At 41.4% G+C, this 23,505-nt stretch overlaps 2 protein-coding genes across 12 annotated transcripts in view; one reads left to right on the top strand and one right to left on the bottom strand.

The window, feature by feature from the left end:
* The window catches only part of LOC104368928 (rap1 GTPase-activating protein 1), a 66,143-nt gene that overhangs the window by 36,310 nt on the left and 6,328 nt on the right, over positions 1-23,505 (top strand). For 6 of the 11 annotated variants that reach the window (XM_042788405.1, XM_042788411.1, XM_042788410.1 and 3 more), the window contains 2 exons: positions 1,455-1,568; positions 11,354-14,530. In XM_042788405.1, the coding sequence (XP_042644339.1) occupies positions 1,455-1,568; positions 11,354-11,435 (196 nt within the window). In that variant the 3' untranslated portion in view covers positions 11,436-14,530. Of the gene's footprint in view, positions 1-1,454; positions 1,573-4,360; positions 5,127-11,353; positions 14,531-23,505 lie in introns of those variants that run through there. The other 5 variants (XM_042788402.1, XM_042788404.1, XM_042788406.1 and 2 more) reach the window with 5 other exon arrangements.
* On the bottom strand, positions 14,591-22,696 carry GSTK1 (glutathione S-transferase kappa 1). The gene is made up of 8 exons (XM_042788412.1): positions 22,327-22,696; positions 21,616-21,697; positions 20,717-20,845; positions 20,277-20,377; positions 19,826-19,861; positions 16,923-17,039; positions 16,318-16,411; positions 14,591-15,035 (listed from the first exon to the last, which is right to left on the bottom strand). Exons 1-8 carry the CDS (start codon positions 22,390-22,392, stop codon positions 14,986-14,988), a joined length of 675 nt encoding a protein of 224 aa, XP_042644346.1. The 5' UTR covers positions 22,393-22,696; the 3' UTR covers positions 14,591-14,985.

Genomic DNA, 23,505 nt, shown 5'->3' with positions numbered 1-23,505 from the left:
ACTTTATTTAAGAAAAATAAAATCGTCTGAGATGACTTCCTTGTAACAGTCTAAGCCAACACAGTAGCCACAGCTCCTCACTACTTTAAGTAGTTTTGTACCTTATGCAGCTGTGTCTCTCAATCCACTACTTTGCGTTCAGAACACCCTTTACTATCCCCATAAAAGATCTGTAAAAGTTTTCTACAAGAAAAAATGCTATATTTCTTTTTCTTTTTTTTTTTTTTTTTTTTCCCTGCTCTTTTCTAGGAGGGACTTGGTAAGCTATTGGGTTTTTTTAGCTTTTGCTTATTTGTACACTTAGGTATGAGGATCAGTGAGCTTTGTGTTTTGTGAAAGACCTTTTGGGTGATTCTTGAAAGTGCAGTTTCACTAGCAACTGCTCTGTTCTAACAGTTCATTGCTACTGAAAAGCAGGTATCATACTTTTCCTCTGCCAGTGTCTCTTTCAACTACCCAGTCCTGTCCCATTCGTTGTGATAGCTCCGATGCTCAGTGCACCCTTTGTGGAACTGATTCAGCCCCTTAATGTAACAGAAAAAGTATTAACTTTCTTTCATTGAATTAATTATCCACCAGGTTCTGCCATGAACTGGCTCGTGGAGAAGTCTGATGGGTATCAGGACTGATGAAAAATAGACTCAGCAAGAGTGAAGGAGGCTGGAACAGGCTCTCTGGCATCAGTGAGCTCAACATGTCATTCACCCTGAAGCTGTAGTTTAGTGACATGCAGGGGTTGATGACAGAGCTGACCCAGTCCATCCCGCCTGTTCATGTGTCATAGAAGTTTCAGGGTTGCATTAGTTTCAGGATTGTTTTTTGTCAAGATAATTTCCAGTCTCACAAACGGTTGTATTTAGCACAAGTGAGGGCATGAGGAACTGTGTTGTGAGGGGTACAGGTAGAATCAACTGACCCAGAGAGAAGAGGAAGAGCTTTGTGAACTCCATCACTGAAGCCACAAAAACACCCCAATAAAAAACTGAGTTTTCCAATCCTGAATAAAACATTACCCTGCTTTTCAGTTACTCAGACAGCTTTCTTCAGAGAGGTATCTTGACAAGTACTAGTAACAGTAAAACTGTTGTAATCATCCCGAAACAGGATTTGCTGAATCCTTTTTGTTTATGCATTAAATATATAAAGTCTCTAATCAATCCTAAAGCTTCTTAATACCAATTAAATGGGGAGGGTAGAAGGGAAAAGAGAATACTGAAATTAATTTAGGCTTTTATATAAATTCAAAAGGAGGTTAAAGGTGGGCATTTCTAATATATTGCCCTCAAGAGGTCACATTTTAAAGAGTCTGCCCTTTTCAACACAACTGCATTTGCTTCACTTTCACATGTATACGAGAGATCCAGTTTTGTATTGTGGCTTATAAGGAAGTGTAAGAGTAGACAGTGGTTAACTTTGACCCTGGGATACAGCTGGTTTCTCTTTTGTCCCAGCAGAGACACTACAGAGAGGATACAGAATGTGCTGGACAGTCCAGGAACTTTCTTTGACCTGAAGTCTGATGGATCATCCAGTCCCAGCTCCCCAGAGTTCCCCAGCAGGAAGACCAAGTGAGTTGAAAATAATATTTGAAAGATGCTCACTGTGTCTGGTGTTGACTTAGGTGGGGTGCATTTCTTGCTCTGTTGAAGTCTTTATTGAGGTTGTCCACATCAGGCATTGTAGCATCTTAAAAGTTAGATGTCTGGCTGTGGCACAGTAATTCAGAGCATGTGAGTGAGAAAACCAGCTTTCTTAAACAGCTGGTGAAGAAAGATTAAACCACTTAAAGGTGGTTTTGGCTGTATCTTTACTGCAAAGTTAGCTTGCACCCAACAGGATACACAAAGCCCTAGCTGTCCAATTATCCATACTTACCCACATATATGTTTCCTCTGTAGTTTGCTCTGGAGTGATTTTGGAGCTTCGTGGAGAAGCTTAGACAAGGGTATGTTGGGGTGTTGGGTTGTACTCAAGTTCTGCCCCTTGAAGGAGGATTCATGCTGCTGCTCCCAACCAGCATGAACTAGCCTGTCTTCAGTTCTCCCAAAATGTTACAGCAGGGTCTCATGTGTTGCACCTATGTTTCATTGGCAAAGCACACCATATCACAGCCAGTGTTCTGCAAAACACTTCATGCAGTACTCTGCCAAATAGTTCTCCAGTTTCTGGTGGTCAAAAACTGGAAAAATACGATTTTCTGGTAGAGCAGGTTTGCTGTTGTTAGGCTGTATTATGCTGGGATGTGATCCTATCTAGAATACTTCAGGACTTCACAGAAACCACACATTTACATTTCCAAGACTCCAGAGCAGCCTGTCTGTAAATCCAAGACTGCAGCTGACTTTCTGGAAGAGCTTACTACACACCTGATTCTTTGCATGAGAACTTGGATGAGACCTGTGGCAAAAAGAGAACTGAGTACTTTGTAGTAGGGCGTGTCCCCTTCTCAAGGCTGGGGCTGCTCTAAGAAAATTTCAGGAGATGCCCTAGAACCAGGCCCCTATGGTTGCAGTTGCTTCAGGTGCCAAGTCCGACAAGGAAGGGCCTTCCTTCCAACTAGACCCAATGCTCCCTAGGAATTACAGGCTGGTGACTGCAGTAGTTCAGCTACCCAACTGTATGCTGTAGGACAGCCCAGAATTTTGTTACAGCCGAGGGGCAGAGTTCTGGTAAGTATGTTTTTGTGATACTAGTTTTTGGGTTGGGTGAGTGTCCAAAATGTTGGTGGGGAGGAGGAGGGGAGCACAGCTAGGAGATAGAGACCATTTGAGATGCTTGCTCTGGCAACCAAGGACAGGAGAGAATGCAGGACATGGAACCACTGATTGGTTCAGCAGACCTCATCTACCATCATTACCACATCATTCCACCTCCCCTTCCTCATTCTGCCTGGGACCTTGCTAGAGAACTAGAAGTTCCTGGCTAGGCATGTGTGAGGGACTCTTGCTCGGATTAGGCAGCTGAAGTAACCTTGAATAATCATCAAGAATTCTGCCTAGTAAGAAAACATCTCACAGCTCAGCCAACCCTGGTTACCCTACTGTAGAATGTGTGAATGCCCTGGGACAAAAATGATGAAGCTTTCTTGACATCTGTTCCTGATTTCCACATTTGATTGTGGGCTTCCTCTACTTCGCAACCCCCATTCCCCATTCATCAGCTGAGGAGGTGAGACAACTGCAATGGCTGTTTCAAATTGGTATCATATACTTTCAGAGAGCAAACAGCATGGGATTTCACTAACAATACTTGCACAAATGTTGTTTATACATGAGGCATGACCTGTATGATTTGGCTACTTCTGTCCTCAGGATTCTCTCTATGCATTTTTTTCCAGTCATGTACTCAAAACCACTTGTACAATCACCATAAAAAGTCTTTTCACAGTTGGGTTGGTTTATCCCATTCCTGAACAGTTTGTTTGCAAGGTGGGATGTAGCATGGATTTTTGTACAATTGGTGATTAGCCAGAGTTGTGATTTCAGAGTTAGGGACCACTTTCTGCATCGTATTTGGGACAAGGAATCAAGGACATATAATTCCACCATGTAAAGCACACCATTTTCACCAAGACAATATTAGCACACTATTTCAGGAACAGGCTAGGAGTGTAATTCTAACAGTTGGTCTCAGAGACAGTTCTACTGAAATAGTCTATTTATGGTTCATTAATTGTGAAGCCAGAAATCAGGATTATGATGTAGGCATATTTCTAATGCAAAAAGAGTTCCAGCAGGGCCTAGAGTAATTTATGCAGCCCATATTAACAATGTTATCCGTGCTATTGTGTCATCAATCCAGTCCTGGTTCTCTCTATGGAGTAACGTAATCAGGAAATTTCTCTATTGCAAAATAACCAGCACATTGCTGTTGTTCTTAAATAATAATTTCAGATTCCAGACTCGAATGATCAAACTCTTCATCTATGTTCTACTAAAACCAACCTGGAAATAAATGCAGAGGGAACACATAAATAATAGATTAATTATTTTACAGTAGAGACAAAACAGCACTTATCTTCTGTCTTCACATGATGGTTTCCAACATACCCTTCTGCAGTGATCAGCCTGCAATCCATAAAACTGCATTGTTCACTTGGGCTAACAATGTCTTCTCTCCTACATGCAGGGAAAATTGTCCTTAGTTTTTTTTGCTCTACTGTTCAGGTAGCCTTCCAAATAATCCTTCTTCCTAAGGTATAGACTCAAAGGAGTTAACCCAGTCTACATAACCAGATAGCAAAACTCCTCAGGATCAGATAGTTTTCTGGGTTGCATCTGGAAAATCAAGCACTGTACTGTGTATATTTATATCCCAGGAAAAGTACATGGATTTTTTTTGTGTGTGTGTTTTCCCTCAGACACGTCTGAGTGGGGACATCAAGCCAATCAGGAGTGGACTGGATGCTACTCAGTCATTGGTTACCTCACTGAAGATACTGGGAAGACTTTTGGGGTGAAATGAGAGTCCATGAACTTTCTTAGAGGATCTCAAGGACTGTGGAGAGATCAAGTGGCAACAAGTAATGCTCCCCTGTTGGTTCCTGAAGCAGGAATCCTGGGAAAGGGAGATGGACAGATAACTCCTACTGGAGCATTTTGGCTCTACGCCCCTCCCATTGCCCAATCAGCAGCCACTGAACCAACCTTTACGAATGATGGGGAAAGGAGGCCACCTTGGGTGCCTCTTCTTCCCCTCCCCTCAGATGAACAAGAAAGGAACAGCTTGGCCTGCGAAGGCAAGAGCAGAAGAGCATGTTTCCACCTCTGTCTAGTGCCTTTGGATGACATAGGTCAGGAAGTGCAGTGCACAGAATGAGGATGGAGAAACCTGTTGAGGAAGGATGCTGAGGAGGAGATACTTTGTGGAAATCTAGGTCCCAGCTCACTTGAAATTCATGTTATTGATTTGCTCTGCCAAGGGAGAAGCGTGTTGGCCTTAATTTCCTCCAAAATATACTTCCTAATCTCCTGAGGAAATATCTTTGGCCTATATTGGCCCTATCTTTACTGTTGCATGCTGGCATGTAATATGCCTGGGACTTTAGGTTTCATTACTGCTTGTAGGTCAAGACTGGCCACATTTGGCAGTGTTTCTGAAGGAATAAATATATTTAGTATGTTAAAGGTGTCTTATCTTTCTTGCCTCTCTTACCTTTTGGGGGTTTCTTAATGTTTTTAAGCACTTAATTTCTCTCTTATTGCTGGTCTCTTGTGCGGGCAGTGAGTATTTCACCATAAATCGTAGGCTTACGTGCACAGTGCACCTTCCACCATGTAAGCATGTCAGCCTCATGGACTGCTCTTTCTCCTAGCTGACTGCAAGCAGTGGATCCCAGATTCTCTGCTGGGAGAAGCTGACCTTAAGGGTCTTTCTTGGCAGATATGAAACATGCATCAGGCTACCTCAGTGTCCATGCCATTTGAGAGAGTGGTTGTCAAGTGATCTAAAACAGTTTGCTTTGGATGTTCCCTTTGTAATGACCCTGTGGGAGCTAAAGGTCTAGTGGGCTGGACCTACAGGAGCCAGTCTACTGGCAACTGGGTACATGCAAAATTACCAGGATGGACATCCTGACCTAGGTTTCTATCTGTAAGCAGGAGGGGGGTTCTGACCTGTCTGTCAAGAGCTTGGCACTTGATCCTAAATAGTTTGTCACTGAGACAACTTACAATAATGCAGATCTCAGTAATTTGTTTCTACCTCCCCACTGCTTCCTTAAACTTTATTAGTTAACCATTCTATAATACTGGTTAATGTATATATGCTTTCCTGACGCCTCCTGTTACAACTGTCCAGAAACACAGTGGTAGCAGTTTATAAACTCTGACACAAAAAATGTGTTTTTATAGTCCCCTTGTACTGTCTGGAATTTCACATAAGGCCAAACATTATAGGCTGAAAATGGCTGTGGGAATGGGTGGCCCAGGCTGGGTAGTGCCTTCCTGTTATACTCAGTTTAACATCTCATCATGTTGTATTTAGGCTCCTGAAATCTCTGATCTCCAAAATGAAGGCATCTGTTGCTTTTAATGAATGACTAGAGGTAAACACTGCTTAAATGCAGGTGGTTTGACTCACTCTGTTTTAAGACACTTAGGTTTGCGTGTTTCAGTAGTGTGACTAAAGTGCTGTACACCCTGCAGGAGTTACAGTAGATTGCAAAGAATTAATGTGTTTATGTGTTTCTATGGAGAGCATGTATCTCAGTGGTTGTTTTTCTGCATGCAGTGCCCATGCCTCTTTATAAACTAGCTAGTTTGGATAGGAGAACTACAGAAGCAGTGCTTCTTGAACAAAGAAAGCAGCATGCTTCTGAGAAGGTGGGTAACCAGGTAGCTAGCCTTCACTGAGCTTTCTGACTGCCAAGGCTGGGTTCTTGGTGTAGTACCCGATTAAACTTGTAGTTGATTAAAGTCAGCTCTGATCCATTCACAGTGCAGAGATTATTATAGTCATTAGGAGTTCTCTTTAGTACCATACCTGGCAGAATTATTGCAGTATCTGTTTCTGAGGTTGTATCATCTGCCCTGATCTCAGACCCTGTTTGCAGTTGTGTTTCACTTTGTTAAAACGAACTGTTTCAGGTTTGAAGCATTTCTTGATGAACATCAGCCTAAAGCTAAAATTACGGAGAACTTCAATCAGTTTCAGTCAGTTTCCGAGAATAAGGCTGAAGGGACTGTGTAAGATTTGGGGAAAGTATGATCAAAAAGACTAAGCTTTTGAGGTTGGGAAGTCATTAAGAACTGTGGAAGGCAAAAGTTAACATTTGTTGCTAAAAGATTCTGGAATAGGAGCAGGTTGAGATGGTAAGAGATACTGGAGATAACGTGGATGCCAAGAAAGAGAGCTGGTTGGAAGGAACAGTGAAATCTGTATATGAATTGTGCGAAAAGGGATTATTGAAAAAGATTACAAGGGTCAGAAAGTGGAGCCAATTTGCTCTGAGTTCGAGAGTTAGGTCTCTCAATCTCTGCAGCAGCCCTGTCTGAGATATCAAGAGTGGTCATCAGATCCCTGCTTTAAATTTACTGTATCTTAATAGCAATGAAGGTGTGGTACTGTGAGATGTTCTGCAAGATTTCTCCACTTCTGCAGAACAACTCACATCATGAGCCACAAGAGAACCCAAGGCGTTGAAACTCCAGAAGAACAGGAAAAACAAATGGAGAGGAACAAGAGACCCATGTGGTATGCTATAATTAGGAAGTGGAGTGCTATATCCAGAGCCTGCCTGTCCTGAGAGAGACATAAAGGTGTTAAATGTGGTCATATGAAAAAACAGCATGTCAGGGACCTTCACCGCAGAAGATAGCTAGTGAGCTGCTAATAAGAGGCAGAAGTTGGGAATGAGCGTCTGTAGATATGTGTGTTGAACTCTCGTTCAGGGCCATCAGCTCAGAGCAAGAGTGATAAATAAATACTATGAGGCCAGGAGGCCCTACATCATGAAATTGTCTCTTTTTGAAGGGTTCTAGAAGTGACACTATAAAGGCAGTAGCTGCTTTGTGCCTGGTGGTGTGAGGGTTTTCACTGTATCACCGTGGTATTGTCCAGGCTACCATTTCCACAGGTCTAGTGGGATCCTGAGCAGGCCACAGCTCCCCTCACAAATGTTTGAGCTTTATTCACTCCTGTTGCCTTTGTGGCACTGCACTGAGACCAAGCAGGCATGAAAGATGGCTCCCTGTCAAAAGTAAACAAACAGCTTGTGTTTACTTGTGATGAGAAATATTAATGGGAGCAGAAAATTAGTGTAAATGCAAACTAGTTTGTTTTGCTTGACTGTCAGAAATTGTCTGTGTCACCAAGAATAAGATTTCACATTCCTTTTGACCTTGTTCCCCTTGCCCTCCGTTCCTCCGAGGCACTCCCAGGCACAGGCATAACACAGTGATGTTTTTAACAGCGTTGTTACGCCTCCCCTGCCACGACCCATAGTTTAATCCAAGTGAGATCTTTCCACAAATCCACTTATCATTCCCATCTACCTGTGTCATGTAAATCCCAGTGGAAGTGATCCACTACAAACATTTATTATATTGCTTGGGTTCTCTCCTTTTACGCCTCTACTCAGTTGTGGACCATTTTCCTTCCTGAATTCTTTTTCTTGCCAGAAAATCCCACTGGATCCTAGAGCTGTAGATGAACTATGAAAGTTCTGATCAAGGTCCAACTGCTAGGATGATAATACAGGCGCAACTCACTCTGAGTTCCCAGCTCGCCACCTTGGGGAAAAGCTGCTGATTCAATACACTCTCCAGTAGAAGAGTGCTAGGTTATTCAGCTTAGCTGTTCCATTTTTGCTATGGATATCGGCAATAAGGATGTTTTCCAGTGGCCTCTGCTGCTCTTCCCAGATAGTTTCCCTATCTGCTGACTCCTTACTGACCCACTGGTATTTACAACATTAATATACATCACCAAGAATAATCATTACAGAGACTGTGATGCAAAGTTCAACATAATTTTTAGATTTTATACACTCCATTGCCAATGGTAGTGATCTGATACTGACACTGTAAAACTTTCACTGTGCTTTCTCAGTATCTTGGCATGGTAAGACAGCTGCACCCTGCAGGAGTGGTGATTTTCTTGCTGTACCGTATCCACTCTTGTATCTTCAGTGCAGAGATTAAAAAAAAAAAAAAAAAAGTGTATGAGGGGACACCAACAAACATGCAGGTTTGTATATGGACTTTGGGTTTATGCCAGGAGAGACATAGTTGAAAGGGATAAGCATAGTGGATTTGTGACTAGCTGAAATCAACTCACTTAATCAGGAGACTGTAGAGAGGTAGGCTTGAGTGCCATTGCTGATTGCAGTAAGAAAGCTTGATGATGTCACCATCCCCACCACTTAGAATGCATTTGTGGTAACAATCAAAAGGACAGAGAGGCAGGAAATAAAAGGTTACATGTGTGTGTGAGGTACATGAGGTAGCAGAGTTGAACCTGCATTTTGTAAGTACAAAGTGAAATCTTGTCCTTAGGAATTTCAAAGTTTTTGATGTTTTATTTTCAGTAAATTCTGACAGTTCTTAAATTAGAAAAAAAGTAGGATTAAAAGCAATTTGTTGCACTAAAATTTTGGGGAAAAAAAAACAGGGATGGTGTATTTATTTTTATTTTTGCAAATACTAAAAAGTTTTCTATTTATGTACTACATCCAGTCCTGACAGGAGACTAATTACCAAAAGATAAAGTGTGGCAATACATGTTAATGTTCCTAGACAAAATTACATTTAAATAAACATTGATAATTTGGGTTAATCTACGCAACAGGGAAGAACTGTAATTATCCATAACCAAGTATAATAAACTGAAGAAATGACAGAGTTAAGCTAAACTGAAAGGAAATAAAACACCTTGGGACAGAGAGGCATTTGGGTGTTTTAGTTTTGCCCTTCAGTGAGCTATACAGTAACTGTTCAGTCACTGTTATAATGTACTGTGTAAAATCAGACTGAACTGATTTTTTTATGAAGAAACCTAAGACATTTTGGATGCCCACTGCAAGTCTAGATCTTACACTGAACGATTCTAGAATTCCTAACCCATATACACATTTTTGGATTCTCCAATTTGCCATTCAGGTTGAGAGAGCAAAGTTACAGAAAAGAAAAAATCAAAATGGCAGGAGTCTGTGGTCATTATGCTGCCAGAGCTAGATAAAGAGATAGAGAACTGCCATTGCCAAAACTGCTGTTTTCTGAGTTGGCTTTAAAGCACCAACATGTCTTATCTGCCAGTGCATACCACATGAGGCAGAGGTGACTTTCCCCCTAGCCTCAAGGCCAGGATATAAATTCAGCTATAATCCTCCTTAACACTTTCTTTAGGACATTTCTAGGTTAGTTAATATGCATTGTTGTGTTAGATGTGTTTTTATTCGGTTACTTGGTCTATTAGTCACTACCTACAAACACGCATCGTAATTAAATTTCAAAGTACGGGAGCTGGGATATACACAAAATGGAGAACCCTGGTACTGCAAACTCATGTTGTTTAAAGCCACAGTTTAGCAACAAATGGCAGTGATTCACCAGTTTTGTTTTTAAACCTCAGAGTTTTAAATTACGTCATGAAACTGGGAAAGGTGCTAGTCTACCTTTGAAAAACTGCTGAAACAGAGTTGCATCTCATCTGTTCCCTAGAAAATATTGGTATGATCATGTATAGTTCAAAAAGAAAAAAATGTTCCTGTGAAGAACATCTTGGCTTACTATCTTACTGCAGAAATCCCTCATTAGCTGAATTTCACAGCTTTCTTAACTTTCCTGATTGAATGGTGGATAGGTATGCCATAAAAGTAATTTGTCTGCTCCTTTTGCCTCCTCAGCATGTTCCACACTGACACCAACTCTTGAATTCAAACTCTTTCAATTTTCCTCTGATTCAAATAAAAGTTATAATACAGATTTACTGTTGCAGTACAGCTATGTAAACTCCCAGAAACGATACTATTTATGAAATTACAATATTTAATAATTTTAAACCATTCTTAGTGCATAGGATGGAGGGTCACCTAAGGATAAATCAGAATGGTGTAAGAAAGAGGGCTGTTATGTTAAAGATCTCATACTCGTTTCTTGTGAAATGTGTATGGTGAATATAAGATGATTACAGAAAGCAAGAAAATGTTTTAAGTTTGTGAATTTTGCAAAGTATTTAATCCCTGGTTTAGCCATGGTGTTGACATGTGATGATACGCAAATTCCTTAAACCCTGAAGTCAGATGTGGAAATCCCAAGGGAGTGGGCAGAGGGAGAAGAAAGAAGAGAAATGCTGTGAGAGTGTAAGATCAGACGGCTTCACAAAGTGTATTCTTAAGGACAAGGCATTCAGGTTGCAGAGATGTATTCAATAATGGCATTTCTTAGCTTGACTGCACGATGCTGTCACCTACTGGAATCTGCTGTATTATTTTGAACTATTTTTGTGTGTATGATAGTAGTGTATACAGAAATTGAAAACGGGACTGATGGAAACATTTGGGAAAGTTGAAGGATGCCTTCGTTACTCATTAGATAGCTATAGACATAGCTTTTTTTTAAGCAAGCAGCTACAGCCAGAACAGCTATGACATTGAAACACAGTCTGGAATGATCAATCAATGACTTTTTTTGAATAAAATGAAAGCCAAGTAGTCATTTTCCTTGTGTTTCAAGCTGCAATAAGTAGGTCAGGGTAATGTTAGTCAAGTTGGGTGTAGATACATTCCTTTCACTCATACCTGTGGATGAGCCACAGATCTGTGAAAAGTCTGGGGTAAAACCAGCTATATGTACAGCTCCTGGGATACCCTCTTGATTATTTCTTTATTGTTCTGTGCTTGGTTCCCTTCTAGGAAGCAGGTTGCTTCCTTCCAGCAGTGTTGCTGGCTCCACTGGAAAAGGAAAAGGCAGCAAAGCAGATGCTCAGCACCATAATCCAGTAAGTTCTTTAATAAAATGTTTCCTTCTCGCTTGCACAGAGATAAGGATGGGAGGAAAAAAGAGAGACAATTTAGGAGGCTTTGCTTACTGAGGGTTGAAAGGACAATAAGAAGGTGCTTGCAGGGGAAGGTGAAAGAACTGCCTTGATCTGCAGGCCTCCATTTATGTGCTGTGCGTGAGGTCACCGCTGGAGGACTGACTTGGTGCACGCTGGGGTGAGGAGCACAAGTATCGGACGTGGAGAAGCACTGCATGCCCGTGGTTCAGGGTGAAGGCAGGCCCCTGGGCCATCCCTGCCCTCACAGAAAGACTGCAGCAGATACTGTATGGCTCCACAGTAAAAAGAGTTAACCCCACACCTTATTCCTCAAAAGATCTTCCATGGCTAGCTGACTCTGGGCTGTTTAACCTACCTAAGCTCTGCTTTTCTTGGTTGCCTGCTCCCTCTCATGGAACAGCAGTTCCCACCGACGTCTCCCTCCGCCCTAATCTATGCCGTTACATTCTTTTGGTTTTCTCTCCTTGTTTGGTTTGCTTTGCTTAGATGTTACCTAGCTTTCTCTGCACCTATCCTCTGCTTCCTACGGTTTCATTATTTTACTGAACCACCTTATTTTGACCATTTTGTGACTTTGTGCCTATCTCTATGCTTGCTTGCTTTCAGCCTAGCGTTGGTGGGACCTACTCCTCCATGACAGTTTCGTAGCTTTTCCAGACATGGGAAGTGGGACTGGACCTCCTGATGAGGTCTGTAATAGAGCAAACTCCAAGTTTGTTCCCTAGAGTTCACAGTCCAGTTTTGCCTGCATTGCTGACGGTCTCTCTTTTGGCTCAAAGTCCCTTTCCTTGCTTAGTATCTTCTCTGGTTTGACAGCTAAACAGCACGCTACCTTGAAAGTGATGTGAATGACTCTCTCAGAAACTCATATGGTATATAGCTAAGTAGAAGAGGTATCATCTTTATGGAAGAAAATTCTTCCAGTTATTCCTAAATAGCTGGCAGTTCATATTACTGCTTAGCATCTACCCCTGTGTCTGGTAAAAAGACACAAGTTTAGATCCTCAGTGTTTTTTTCAATGCTCAGCTTTTAGCCACCCGGTGGCTTTCAGAGCAGTCAGATAAACAGTTCACCTCCATGTGGTGGTGGCCACTGGTGTTGCATCCGACTGACATTTACAGACAGCAGATCAGAAAGGCAAGCCAGGTAAAGAAGCTGGTATTCAGCACTGAGACCACTTAAACGCACGCTACGCCAAAGACAACGCTGAGAATGCCAGTGTAGCTGCCAGACAGTGTTCACTGGGGTAAATCCCTGGAGCATCTGCTCAGAGCTGGTGCTCACAATCAAGTCTCTGTAATACAGGAATAAGATTGCCTGAACAACAGGCAGAACTTCCTCAAAGCTCTGCTCCCAAACAGGCAAATTTTGCTTGCAGTTGGTATGCAGTCAGAATTGCAACAATATGCATACCCGCCCATATAAATGCAAAGGCTGTAACCACTTGGTAGTGGTTATCACAGGCAGTAAGCAGTGCAAGGAGCATTCTGAGTTTGGATTTTCCTTATCTCAGTCGTGTTTAAGTACTACGTTAGTACCAAATGCTCTGAGCATTTAACTTCCACAGGCTTCAAGCAGGTCTAAGGGCCTTTAAGAACATTTTGGGAAATATACAGCAATCTGTAAGATCCATCTCATTTGGTCCATCTGGCAAAACAACTTTTTGTCACAAAGGCTGTTTTTTTCAGTCAAGCTGGTTCAAAGGACAAAATTTCATGAGACCCTGGCTTTCACAATGAGATTATTTCAAGATGTTCCTTGCATGCTAGCCACCTTCCCACCAGAGTTCATTACCTCCACAAAAGTGCATTTTCCCCACCTCTGAGACAGGACTGCCTACAGCAGTGGCCCTGGGTCACTGGAGTGATCTTGCTTAAAGTGATGTTTCAGTCATTCCATTTTTATTGCAAACTCAGAATCAGTTTGATAGCACAAACTGGAGAATTTTGCTAGAAAACTAGCAAATTTCACGGAGTGAAATGGTAAAAAATTTCTTCAACATGGCTTCAAGGGACTCAAACCTACGGCATCCACATATACAATAACTTCCCTGCTATTCTAACTCCTAAATTAAGGTAGCCTCTTATATTTCACAAAGATTTCCTTAAATTCGAGTCTGGATTTGCCCAAAGACCAATGGGTGCACCGGTGGAAAGGAGGAAGGAGTTCTCAAATTATAGGGTATTTCCTGAAAAGCTGAGAGATATAAGGAAGAAAAATTATGGAAGGGGGAACAAAAGATACTCCCACAACACTTACAGCTGTAAGAACATGAAGAATACAGATTTTTTCTGATCCAGGATTTGCTGTTCAAGTGAACAAGTGTGAATATGCTTTATCTTAAAGTTCAGAAAGAGACAAAAAATGGAATTCCAGCTGCTGCTAGTCCTTCTTTCAGTGATGCATCAGCCAGCCACAAATCACTGAGAAATCAAGCCTCATACAAATCAAATTAATTCAAGTGCGTTATTCCAATTGAGCCAATACAGGGCCAGGTTCAAACTATTTCAGTGTGAAAATTATTAATTTTATTCTTCGCATATCTTTCTGCAGACTATGTGATGGGAAGTCCCTCATAGCCACATCCAAATCACCTTTGGATAGGCAGCAATTAGGCCATCCTTGAGGAAGCAAAACAGAGTCTGGTTCAGTTACCAACTAAACTTCCATGGTATTCACCACTGTCTTCCAAAGACATTACTGTAAAACTGGCACAAATTAAAAACCCTTTTAAGGTCTGGGGTTGGTGCCTGAGAATGCATGTGTGTGGTGGTCTCCTCAAATGTCAGTCACTGCAGAGCAAGGTGTATAAAGTACTGTCCAGGAGCAGGGGACAGTTCCTTTTGAAAAACTTGTTTCCCTAGATTTTTCTTTGGGCTTGAATTGTCCCTCTGTCTTCCACTCTTCTCTCTCATGTCCCATCCAATTGCCATGCTGCAGAGTAAAAGGAAGCATGAATACCTTGTCCTGTGCTTCTAGTGTCTATGTAGTACCTTGGACTTAAATAAAAAGGAGAATGTGGCCAGCTTCTCTTGGGCTGTATGTGTGTGTGTTTCTAAAGGCCAAGCAGGAAGATATGAGAAATGGAAATCACAGTCCCATAACAATTTAATCCTCATGCTTTTAGGGAGAAATCCAGAGGTCTCAGTCCCATAACAACAATTTAATCCTCATGCTTTTAGGGTAAGAGAAAGAGAACTAATCAGCAAAGAAGAACGTTTAATCTGCAAGAAGTTAAATATTTAATGTTTACTGTTAATCATTGATCTGTTGAAAGAAAAAAGGCATATTTGTATTGGTAAAGACCTCACCAGAACAGTGATACTGGCAAACCTTGAAATTCTTCATAATTTTAGAGATGAGACTGAGCTCTCAAGTTAGCTTTTGAGGGTGAGAAAGACATAAAATTGGATACATTCAGATAATCACTGAAGATTGACCATGTACCCATGTATTTTCATTCTTACGTATTTCCCCAGGACTTTTCACATCTTGGGGCGTGGAACTGATGGAACCGGCCCCAGCCATTTTTCACCTGCAAAACAAACCAGCACAAAAGAGAAGGTTAAAATTTAATACATATAAGTGATTGGCCAGTAACATTTCTGCAGTAAGATGACTGTTCCTACTCTTCTTTTCAAGGGTAACTACTGATGATGAAATACAAATTTGTATCTTGTTTGGCATGCTTCAGCCAGTTCCATGGATCTTTCACTGTCTAGTCACAACTGCAGCTGTCCAGAATTCTTTTCCTCTGTCACAGAAGAGAGATTCTGCAGGTCTGGGGCACTCCACATGCGGATGAGACCAATTGTTTTTAGGACTCCTTTTTTGAGGGGTTGGGGGTAAGGAAGAGAAAGAAGGTGGAAGGCTGGGGAGTCAGAGAAACAAAAGGACAATCTGTTGGAGTTGAGACTAGAAACCAGGCCAAAACATTCCAGTTAGGATTAGTGGCTATTACAGTATATGTTGGGTATTCATCTTCCTCACTCTCGTATTCATCAAAAATATTTTTATAGAATCAGAAACCCATCCAGAAAATAAAACAAACCTCAAAACAATTTCATTCTGTTTAAGCCTATGACTAATTTTAATTTGCATTAAGATTTTCTGCTGAAATTTTTCAACAAATGCATCAGACTTAATTATATGCATAACTCCTTCTAGTGACAAACTCTCTCAAGTGCCGAATCTTGAGATCAATAGTCAAGTGGCCTCTAACTCATGTAAAGCAAGTGACCGAGTTTTATTAGTTATCACAACCTGTGCCAATTTTCTTTAAAAATGTAAAGGTCGTATTCTATTAATAGAAAAATGGAAAGAACAATGGTCAATATATGAATATCTGTTTAAAAAGTTGTGTAGTTAGGTAATTACAAGTTATGAGCTGTGATAATGTGCTTTTTATTAAGAAGGAACAGATATAAAATGAAAACATTAAAACTACAAAAAAAGCAGTACCAGCCGTAGTCTTAATCTTAGCTAAGACTTAATGCCCACTGCCAAAAGGTTAAATATGGACGTTTTGAAAACTAAAGAGTAGTAATTTGAGAAAGGGATGTGCAGCACAAAGCCTTGGAACATACCAAGAGAGGATGGAGAACTCAAGATACTTCCTGTTTGGAAAAGGACTTCATCTTTGGGCATTCAGACTGTACTGAGATACATTCTGGTCAGCAATTTCATTGCACGAGAAGGATACCCAACGTATTTAATACTTGAAGGACCTTAAGAGTATTTTATTTATCAGTATGATGTAATTTGTTAAAAGAGGGTGAAAGCATGAAACCAAAAGTGATGTTATTAGGTACACTCACCTATAACGTTGCCTAGCAGCTCTAATCGATCAGAGCCAAAAAAGAGATGAGGTTCTCCATTAAGATGGGCCACCACAGCAGGCACCCCAAATGCCTATTGAGACCACAGAGATGAAACAGAATGTTATGAGAGAAATTTTTGCAGCCACGTGATCAATCTTCAGGAATAAAGAGCAATAACTTTGACATTTTTTCCTCCCGTTTTCTTTTTCTTAAAGATGAGTCTAATGAAGCCATCAGAAAGTAGGGGACTCTTCAGAGCCCCTGGGCCCATTTTGAAGGAGCAAAAAAAGCAACCGGATAAACCCACAGTTTTACGTCAAGTAGTGATAAATGGTATCTCTTAGTACTGGTCCTGTAGCTCCCCATCCTTGCTGTCCAGCTGGAGCAAGCTGAATGGGTCAACCTTGGTTTCCCAGATGACAATGAGATAAAACTACTAACAGTGAGGTAGCTTTCACTTGTTCAAAAGGCAAAGACCACTGTATAGAGAGGGTCTATACAGTGATTTCTAATCATGACCTTCATTGTGCCTTACTTCCCAGTATTCTTAATAGGTAGAGCATGCATAGCTGTGATGCCAAATGGCATCGGAAGCATCTCACCCCGTATTTTATTGCTTGCTCTGTAGTCTCTTTCAGTCGGTTCTTCACTGCAGGGGATGAGATCATTTCAAGTAGTTTCTGGGCGAGCTCTGATGATAGCCCAACCTGTCTAGCAACCTGAGAAAAGATGATATAATTAAGAGTACTCTAATACTAAATATTCTAATTCCTGGTATGGTCTAATTAATTTAATCTTCAGTATTATCACCCAAGGTCTATTACCAAAAAAACCCACAAAATACCCTTGCAGCACTTCTTGCACAACTGTCTTGCTGTATTACCAACCCATTCATCATTTATCAACTCTCAGATACAAAGTAGAAGGGATATTTTAAACTTCTAAGCCTCAAATACGCATTTTTGGGGGAGTTCCTAATCAGAAAAAAAAAAAAAAAAAAGGAAAAAAAGATAAATACTAAGTGTAATCTCCGATCCAATGAATTATCAGATAATTTACAAAAAAATAAAAAATTGTTATGAAAAGCAAATCTTACTGCACAAGCCTGCCAAGACAAAACCAGTTTGTATGACAAATGTGGCCACACAGGATCCGTAATACTGCATGAAAGAGACTGTAACTCTCAGAGGTTGAACAGTTGCTAGTGTTACTGCTGCATCTTTGAGCCTCCTCTGTGTCTCTGCCACACAGGAATGAAATAGTGACCAAAGGTAAAGGTCCAATGTTTACTGGGCAATATCAAAGTTGCAAGTACCTATTTTAATGAATTATTTCACAAAAAATGTTAACTTACATGCTATCTACCTGAATGACATTGCTTTTTTTTTTTTTTCTTGAAAAAGAAAATGCTTACAGTATTGCATCTGGACCAGTAATCCTGCACATGCAGGCGTTAGTAAGTTTTTCTTTCTTTCTCTCAATCACTTCTTCATTTAACATCCAGCTTCCTGTACATTCTCCTACTTCCACATCAGGGAAATTAGGAGCTCTTTTTGACTTTGCCTGAACAGGAGATAAACAAGTGTAGCACTGGAGTAAAACAAAATGCTCTGTATGTTTGGCAGTGTTTAGACTGCAATATTTACACAGACATAGTACCTGGTCCTCACCATTTTAGGGTAGAAAGGGTATTTAAGTGGACTGGGGCAGAGTTCATAGACTATGTATTGCTTCTCTAGGAATTTATGTGAAGTTACTGCTGACTAAAAAAGGAAGTAAAAAAAAAATGCTAAGGAATTCTATCAAGTAAACATTCAATTTTTCTAATTGATGTGTAGAACAAATTGACTTATAAAGGCTCACATGAAAGGACTGGGACCCCTCACCCACCCTTGGACGATGAATTTTCAGGAGAGAGGAAATTCTAGTACTTGTTGCAGGCATGAATGAAGACAGATGCAAGCAACTGCCTTGCTCTCTGCCTCGATGAACATAGGGGGATACTCACAGACCACCAGTGACTGAATTACATAGAAGGGTTTTTTTGAGTATGAAGTTTGTTCCTCTGAAATTCTGCGTGTCCTTGCTTTATTTTTATTTACATAACAGTGGATTCAGAAACTATGTGAGGACTTTCTGTATGTACTTATGTACTGGGTCTGGCTGGGATGGAGTTAATTTTCCTCACAGCAGCTCCTATGGTTCTGTCCGAGATCTGTGACCACAACAATACTGATACCACACTAATGACTTCACTATTGTTGAACAGTGTTTGCACAGTGTCAAGGCCTCCCTCTGTTTCTCACTCTTTCCGAAACCCTCCCACAGTGAATAGACTGGAGGTGCACAAGGGGCTGGAGGACAGAAGGCACATGACCCAAACTAACCAGAGAGATTCCGTGCCATATAACATCATGCTCAGCAGCAAGAACTGAGGAGTGGGTTTAGGAAGGTTAGCCACCATCTGCTTGGGAACTGGCAGGGCATCAGTCTACTTGTGGAAGGTGGTGAGTGCCTTTGCACCATTTGTTTTGTTTTCCTTCTCTCTTCTACCACTTCTCTGCTTATTAAGCAATTTTTATCTCAATCCACAAGTTTTCTTGCTTTTATTCTTCTTTTCCTCTTCCCCTGCCCCACTGGGCAGTGGGGGGAAGTGAGCAAGCACCTGTGCGATGCTTAGCTGCCTACCAGGGTTAACGCACCACAGCTTAATTATATGCTTCAAATCTTTCCTCTTGAAAAGGCAAAATGAAAACCTTTGCTGAAATTCTGGTAAAAAAGGTACATTAAGATGAAGCTGAAGTGCAAGGATTAGACTCTGGTGAAACAGCAAGACCCCAAGTTTTGGGTTTCAAATAGGGATGTTGGATAGGAGACTAGTCATGGACAATTCCTGTCTTTTCTTCGTATTCCAAGAACTTAAAAAATAATGTAGATATGACAGCCCTTAAAGAGGATCTCATGGTTTGCTAACTTACAAGCTATTACAGCTTTTGCTGCAATAACCAAAATCTATACAGCAAAAGAAAAAATACATCAAGAGAGTACCAATTCTAAGCGTCTAAAATGGCAATATAGCACTGAAGTTAATAGTAAAACCTGGCTCCATCACTCCAAGGAAAGTCAGCTTCTCCAAAGTGTTGCATTTCACCTGAGGATTTCGTATAGCAGCAAAACCTCAATACATTCTGGAGACACTGTTCATACTACTGTTAATTATACACTGTTAACATATAATTCATTGTCCATCCTGGATATCTGGACACATGAATTAACAAAAAAGGAGATTCTGGTTCTGAGTGTCATTCAAAGCATGACACAAAAAAAAAAAAATTCCAAGCAAAGCTGCTAGGAACATTAAATCCACTTTTTCTAGCCAAAATTTTTCAAAACTCCAAGCGATCATTTGACTAAGCTGTCTTCATGTATGTCTATTACCGATCCAAGCCATCAATAAGAATCTGTATCAGAAATGCAGAAGCACCAACAAAAAGGAGACACTTACAGCCAACATATTCTCCGGCTGACTGATATCTTCATGCTGGTAAAAGAATAAAATAAATAATTTCAGTACTGAAGAACAAAATCTCAGCTCTGGACTTCAAAGCAAATTTTCTAAGAAAAGAGAAATAAAAACAAATCTAGTTGCTGGAGAAATTTCCTCAGAAAAAGTTTTAAGTGACCTGATCTAGGAATCTATTAAGTGCTTTCTGATATGGACTGCTGATCCACTCAGCCCACAGGACTCACCACACATACCTAAAAGAAGACAAATCTGACTATAATCTAGTACTTTTCTTGTAATGGCTCCTGAACCACTATGACCTTAAGTTTCCTGCTGTGACTTTTCATTAAAAGACATTACCTTTCTCTTGCTCGAATTCCACATTTGAATCAAGTGGGACAGGAAGGGTGACAGAAAAAGGATCAAGAAGTTGGCTTCATAAAATACTGACCTGTGACCAAAAACGTATCCAAAACTCCCTAGATAAGGGTTCCAAGTATTGTGGTTGTGTCATATCAATGGCTGTGATAAAGCGCATGGCCCCAAGACTGCCTGGAATTAGTGAGGAGACAGAAAAACATACTGAAACAAGGCACAGAATCAGGAACAGATACAGTCTGCACAAGTGCTATCTAAGAACAGTATGATCTTCTCCGTAACAGTCCCCAAACAGTAAAGCTCATGTTGATTCACAGTATCTTCCATGCTAGTATCATTCACAACCATATTGCTCCAGAAATTCCTTTTATGGTTAAAAATGCACAGACTCCATAATGCTCACAGATATAGGAAGAGGCTGTGGACAGTGAATTCTTCTTCACCTTTACCAGAGAATTTGAACCAGAAATGCTAGAGTTGAAAGATACCAGCTAAGTTAAGTCTCTTACTTACTTGTACCAAGGACATGCTGGAAGATGTTTTCTGAAATTTGCACAGGCACTTGGTAGTATTTTGCCATCCTTTTTATATCCTTCAGGAGGTATTCTGCACGCTTTGGCAACAGTGCTGGGGGTTTGTTACCTTTCAGAAATAAGTTCTGTTGAGATTACAGTAACACTGGACAAAACAAAACTCGATAAATTAGACGTCATGCATACATGTGCCTAAGGAAGAGTGTAATTTCCTGTTGGCTTACTGAAACATACACAGCTTTTCCAAGAATAATGTTAGGATTTAAACATTTTTTACTTTGGTTTTGTACAGATCAACCCTTTAAGTTAGCAGAATCAGTTTTAAACCAAGGTACAAATGTCGTAGCAGGACTTTGTATTGATTCAGACAGATGACTTTTAAACTAAACAAAGACTAATGCACAGGTAAAAAATGTAGACTTGTAATTTCATAATTTATAAGTCTCAGTGATTAATTTGTTCTAATAAGGCTGCAAGTACTATTTTATTGCATACCTGGTTCATTCATTATTACAAAAGGCAAGTGTTCCACAAATAAATTCTGGTTTGAACTCAACAGAAAACTTTTAGGGAAACATTCCATATCCAATTATTATTACCCTATAATATGGATACAGAATGCCAAAGAACTGACAAACTTTGACATAGACTGTATGTGCCACAAACAGTGGCTGTGTAGTTGCAACAGCATGAAATTCCTTGTGGCCAATTTCTCAATCACTACTGAGCTCCAGGATCCTATAGTTATTTTGTTATTGGTGCCAAAACTTAGTTTAAACCTGGCTCTGTGGCCTTTGCACTCACTAAGAGCTTGCCCGCTAGTGTCCTACTAGTGAAGAAAGTATTTTCCTACAGAGCTAATCTCATCATATTGCTTACCAGTTGCTTGCATTATGCCACCAAGGAAAGCTGGACGAAAGGACAGATCAATATTCCAGATGTGCTGGTACCGGCAGAGCACCTACAACACAAAAAGGTAGCGATAGATTAACAGAGAGGTCTATAGATCTGCATGCAGCCAGGAAATAAGCTAAGGCATTAAATAAACACTGCAGATAAATCCTTTTCTATTACACTAGAGATAGTCCTAAAAGCCTTTTCTGGATGCTGCCAGAGAACTCTAATCTCAGAAAAACTGAAAGGACCACATTTATGACTATACAAGTCGAATCAGGGGCAAATAAGGAAAAGATCATGAGTGCACTTCTTAAATATCAAAACTATCCCTAAAGCAAAACGTTCAGCGATAACTACTATAAATACAACCAGGACATGCTGCCATTTGGCAGAGACACACTTCTTCAGAGCCCCTAACTTTCAACACGTGAGGCAGAAACTGAAATACCCCCTCCCAAGTGCTAAAAATAAACCCTAAGCGTAAGGTGGCAAGGGCGCCAGTGCGGGAAGGCACCGCCAGTCGGTGGGAGCAGCTGCCTCCCCGCCACCTCCCGAAGGGGGGGAAGCGGCGGGAGCGACACCCCGGGCCCGGCGCCAGCAGCCGCAGCGGGCCGCCCCGGAGGCCCCAGCCGCGGGACGGCGGCGGGGGGCGCCGCGGGAACGGGCCCCCCCTCAGCCTGCACCCTGCCTCACCTCAAACCCCAGCCAGGAGTAAGGAGACACCACATCGTAAAAGAGCTCCACGAGCGTCCGCCCCATCCTGGCCCCGTCCGCTCCGCTCCCGTCCCGTCCCGTTCCGCCGCCGCCCTGCACGCCCCACGGCGGCGACAACTCCCCAAGGGCGGGCGAGAGGGCGGGCGAGGCGGGCCGCCCTTCCGCGCCGGCGGGCCGCGGCCACCCGTTCGTCCTTTCTGGCTCCTCCTCTTCGTCTTCCCCTGTGCCGCTGCCCGCCCCGGCCTGGCTGGGGCCCGGCCCCGGCCCTGAGGTGGCCTTTGCTGTAAGCCCGGCCTGGGGGGAAGGGGAGGCGTGAGGGCAGGAGCCCGGGGCGTGGGAGGGAGCTTGTGCCGCTCTCCTGGCGAGGCCGGAGCAGAGGAGGTTCTGGAGGAGGGAATCGGGGAGCTGACTCAGCAAAGCAGTCCAGCATGATTTCCCGGGAGTGCAGCGTCCCTGCCGGAGCCTGCGGAGTATATGTAAAAATTTAAAAAGGCAAAATTTCCCCAGAAAACTAATCAGCTGGGGTGACAAATTGAAGTTGTTGCTAGCTAGAAAAACCATGCAGTTACGAACCATTCTTTCTAAATGCACTGACATTTTTAAGTATTTTTTTTAATGCTACAAACTAAAGCAAAGGAAACTCACTATTTTCCCTTTTTTGTATTATGTTACACGTATCAGTCAAATAGTCTGTATGTCTTTCTGTCTCCATCATATTTAAACATTGTAATGATCATTACATGCTTGTTCTGAGTGTTCGAGATTATAATAAGAAATTTGTAGGAACATAGGAACAGGGAAAATGAAAATCATGTTCCCAAAGTATTTCACTGGTCCACTTTTCTCTAATGTCTTCAAAAAACACAAAAGTCACCTGAGGAATTTATGATCTGGAAATATTCAGCATTAAATACAGAAGAAATGGCACATGTATTAATAGAGACAGAGTCTTGCTCCCATATGGAATGTGCATACTTTTAGAATTCTGTTGTACTTGCTAAAAGGAGTGAATTCAAACACTTTCCCCACAGAAGAAAGGGTCTTCGAAGAGAGTGGACATGTTTGGATTTAGTGAAAATGTTTGGGAAGGATGTTTTACATGTAGGCTAAAACATTGAAGAAAAACCACAAAGAATTTTTAGAAATGAAGTGATACAC

Source organism: Tyto alba, unplaced genomic scaffold (genome assembly GCF_018691265.1).
Source record: "Tyto alba isolate M040663 unplaced genomic scaffold, T.alba_DEE_v4.0 Super-Scaffold_14, whole genome shotgun sequence".
Lineage (NCBI taxonomy): Eukaryota > Metazoa > Chordata > Aves > Strigiformes > Tytonidae > Tyto > Tyto alba.
Note: the sequence above shows the minus strand (reverse complement) of the source record. Positions and strands in the feature narration are given on the sequence as shown.

Coding starts and splice junctions, on each gene's coding strand:
- GSTK1 (XM_042788412.1), bottom strand. CDS start 22,392: ATGGGGCGGACGCTCGTGGAGCTCTTTTACGATGTGGTGTCTCCTTAC. Junction 21,698..22,326: donor ACTCCTGGCTGGGGTTTGAG/GTGAGGCAGGGT, acceptor TTTGTGTTGTAG/GTGCTCTGCCGGTACCAGCA. Junction 19,862..20,276: donor GGATACGTTTTTGGTCACAG/GTCAGTATTTTA, acceptor TTCTTTTACCAG/CATGAAGATATCAGTCAGCC.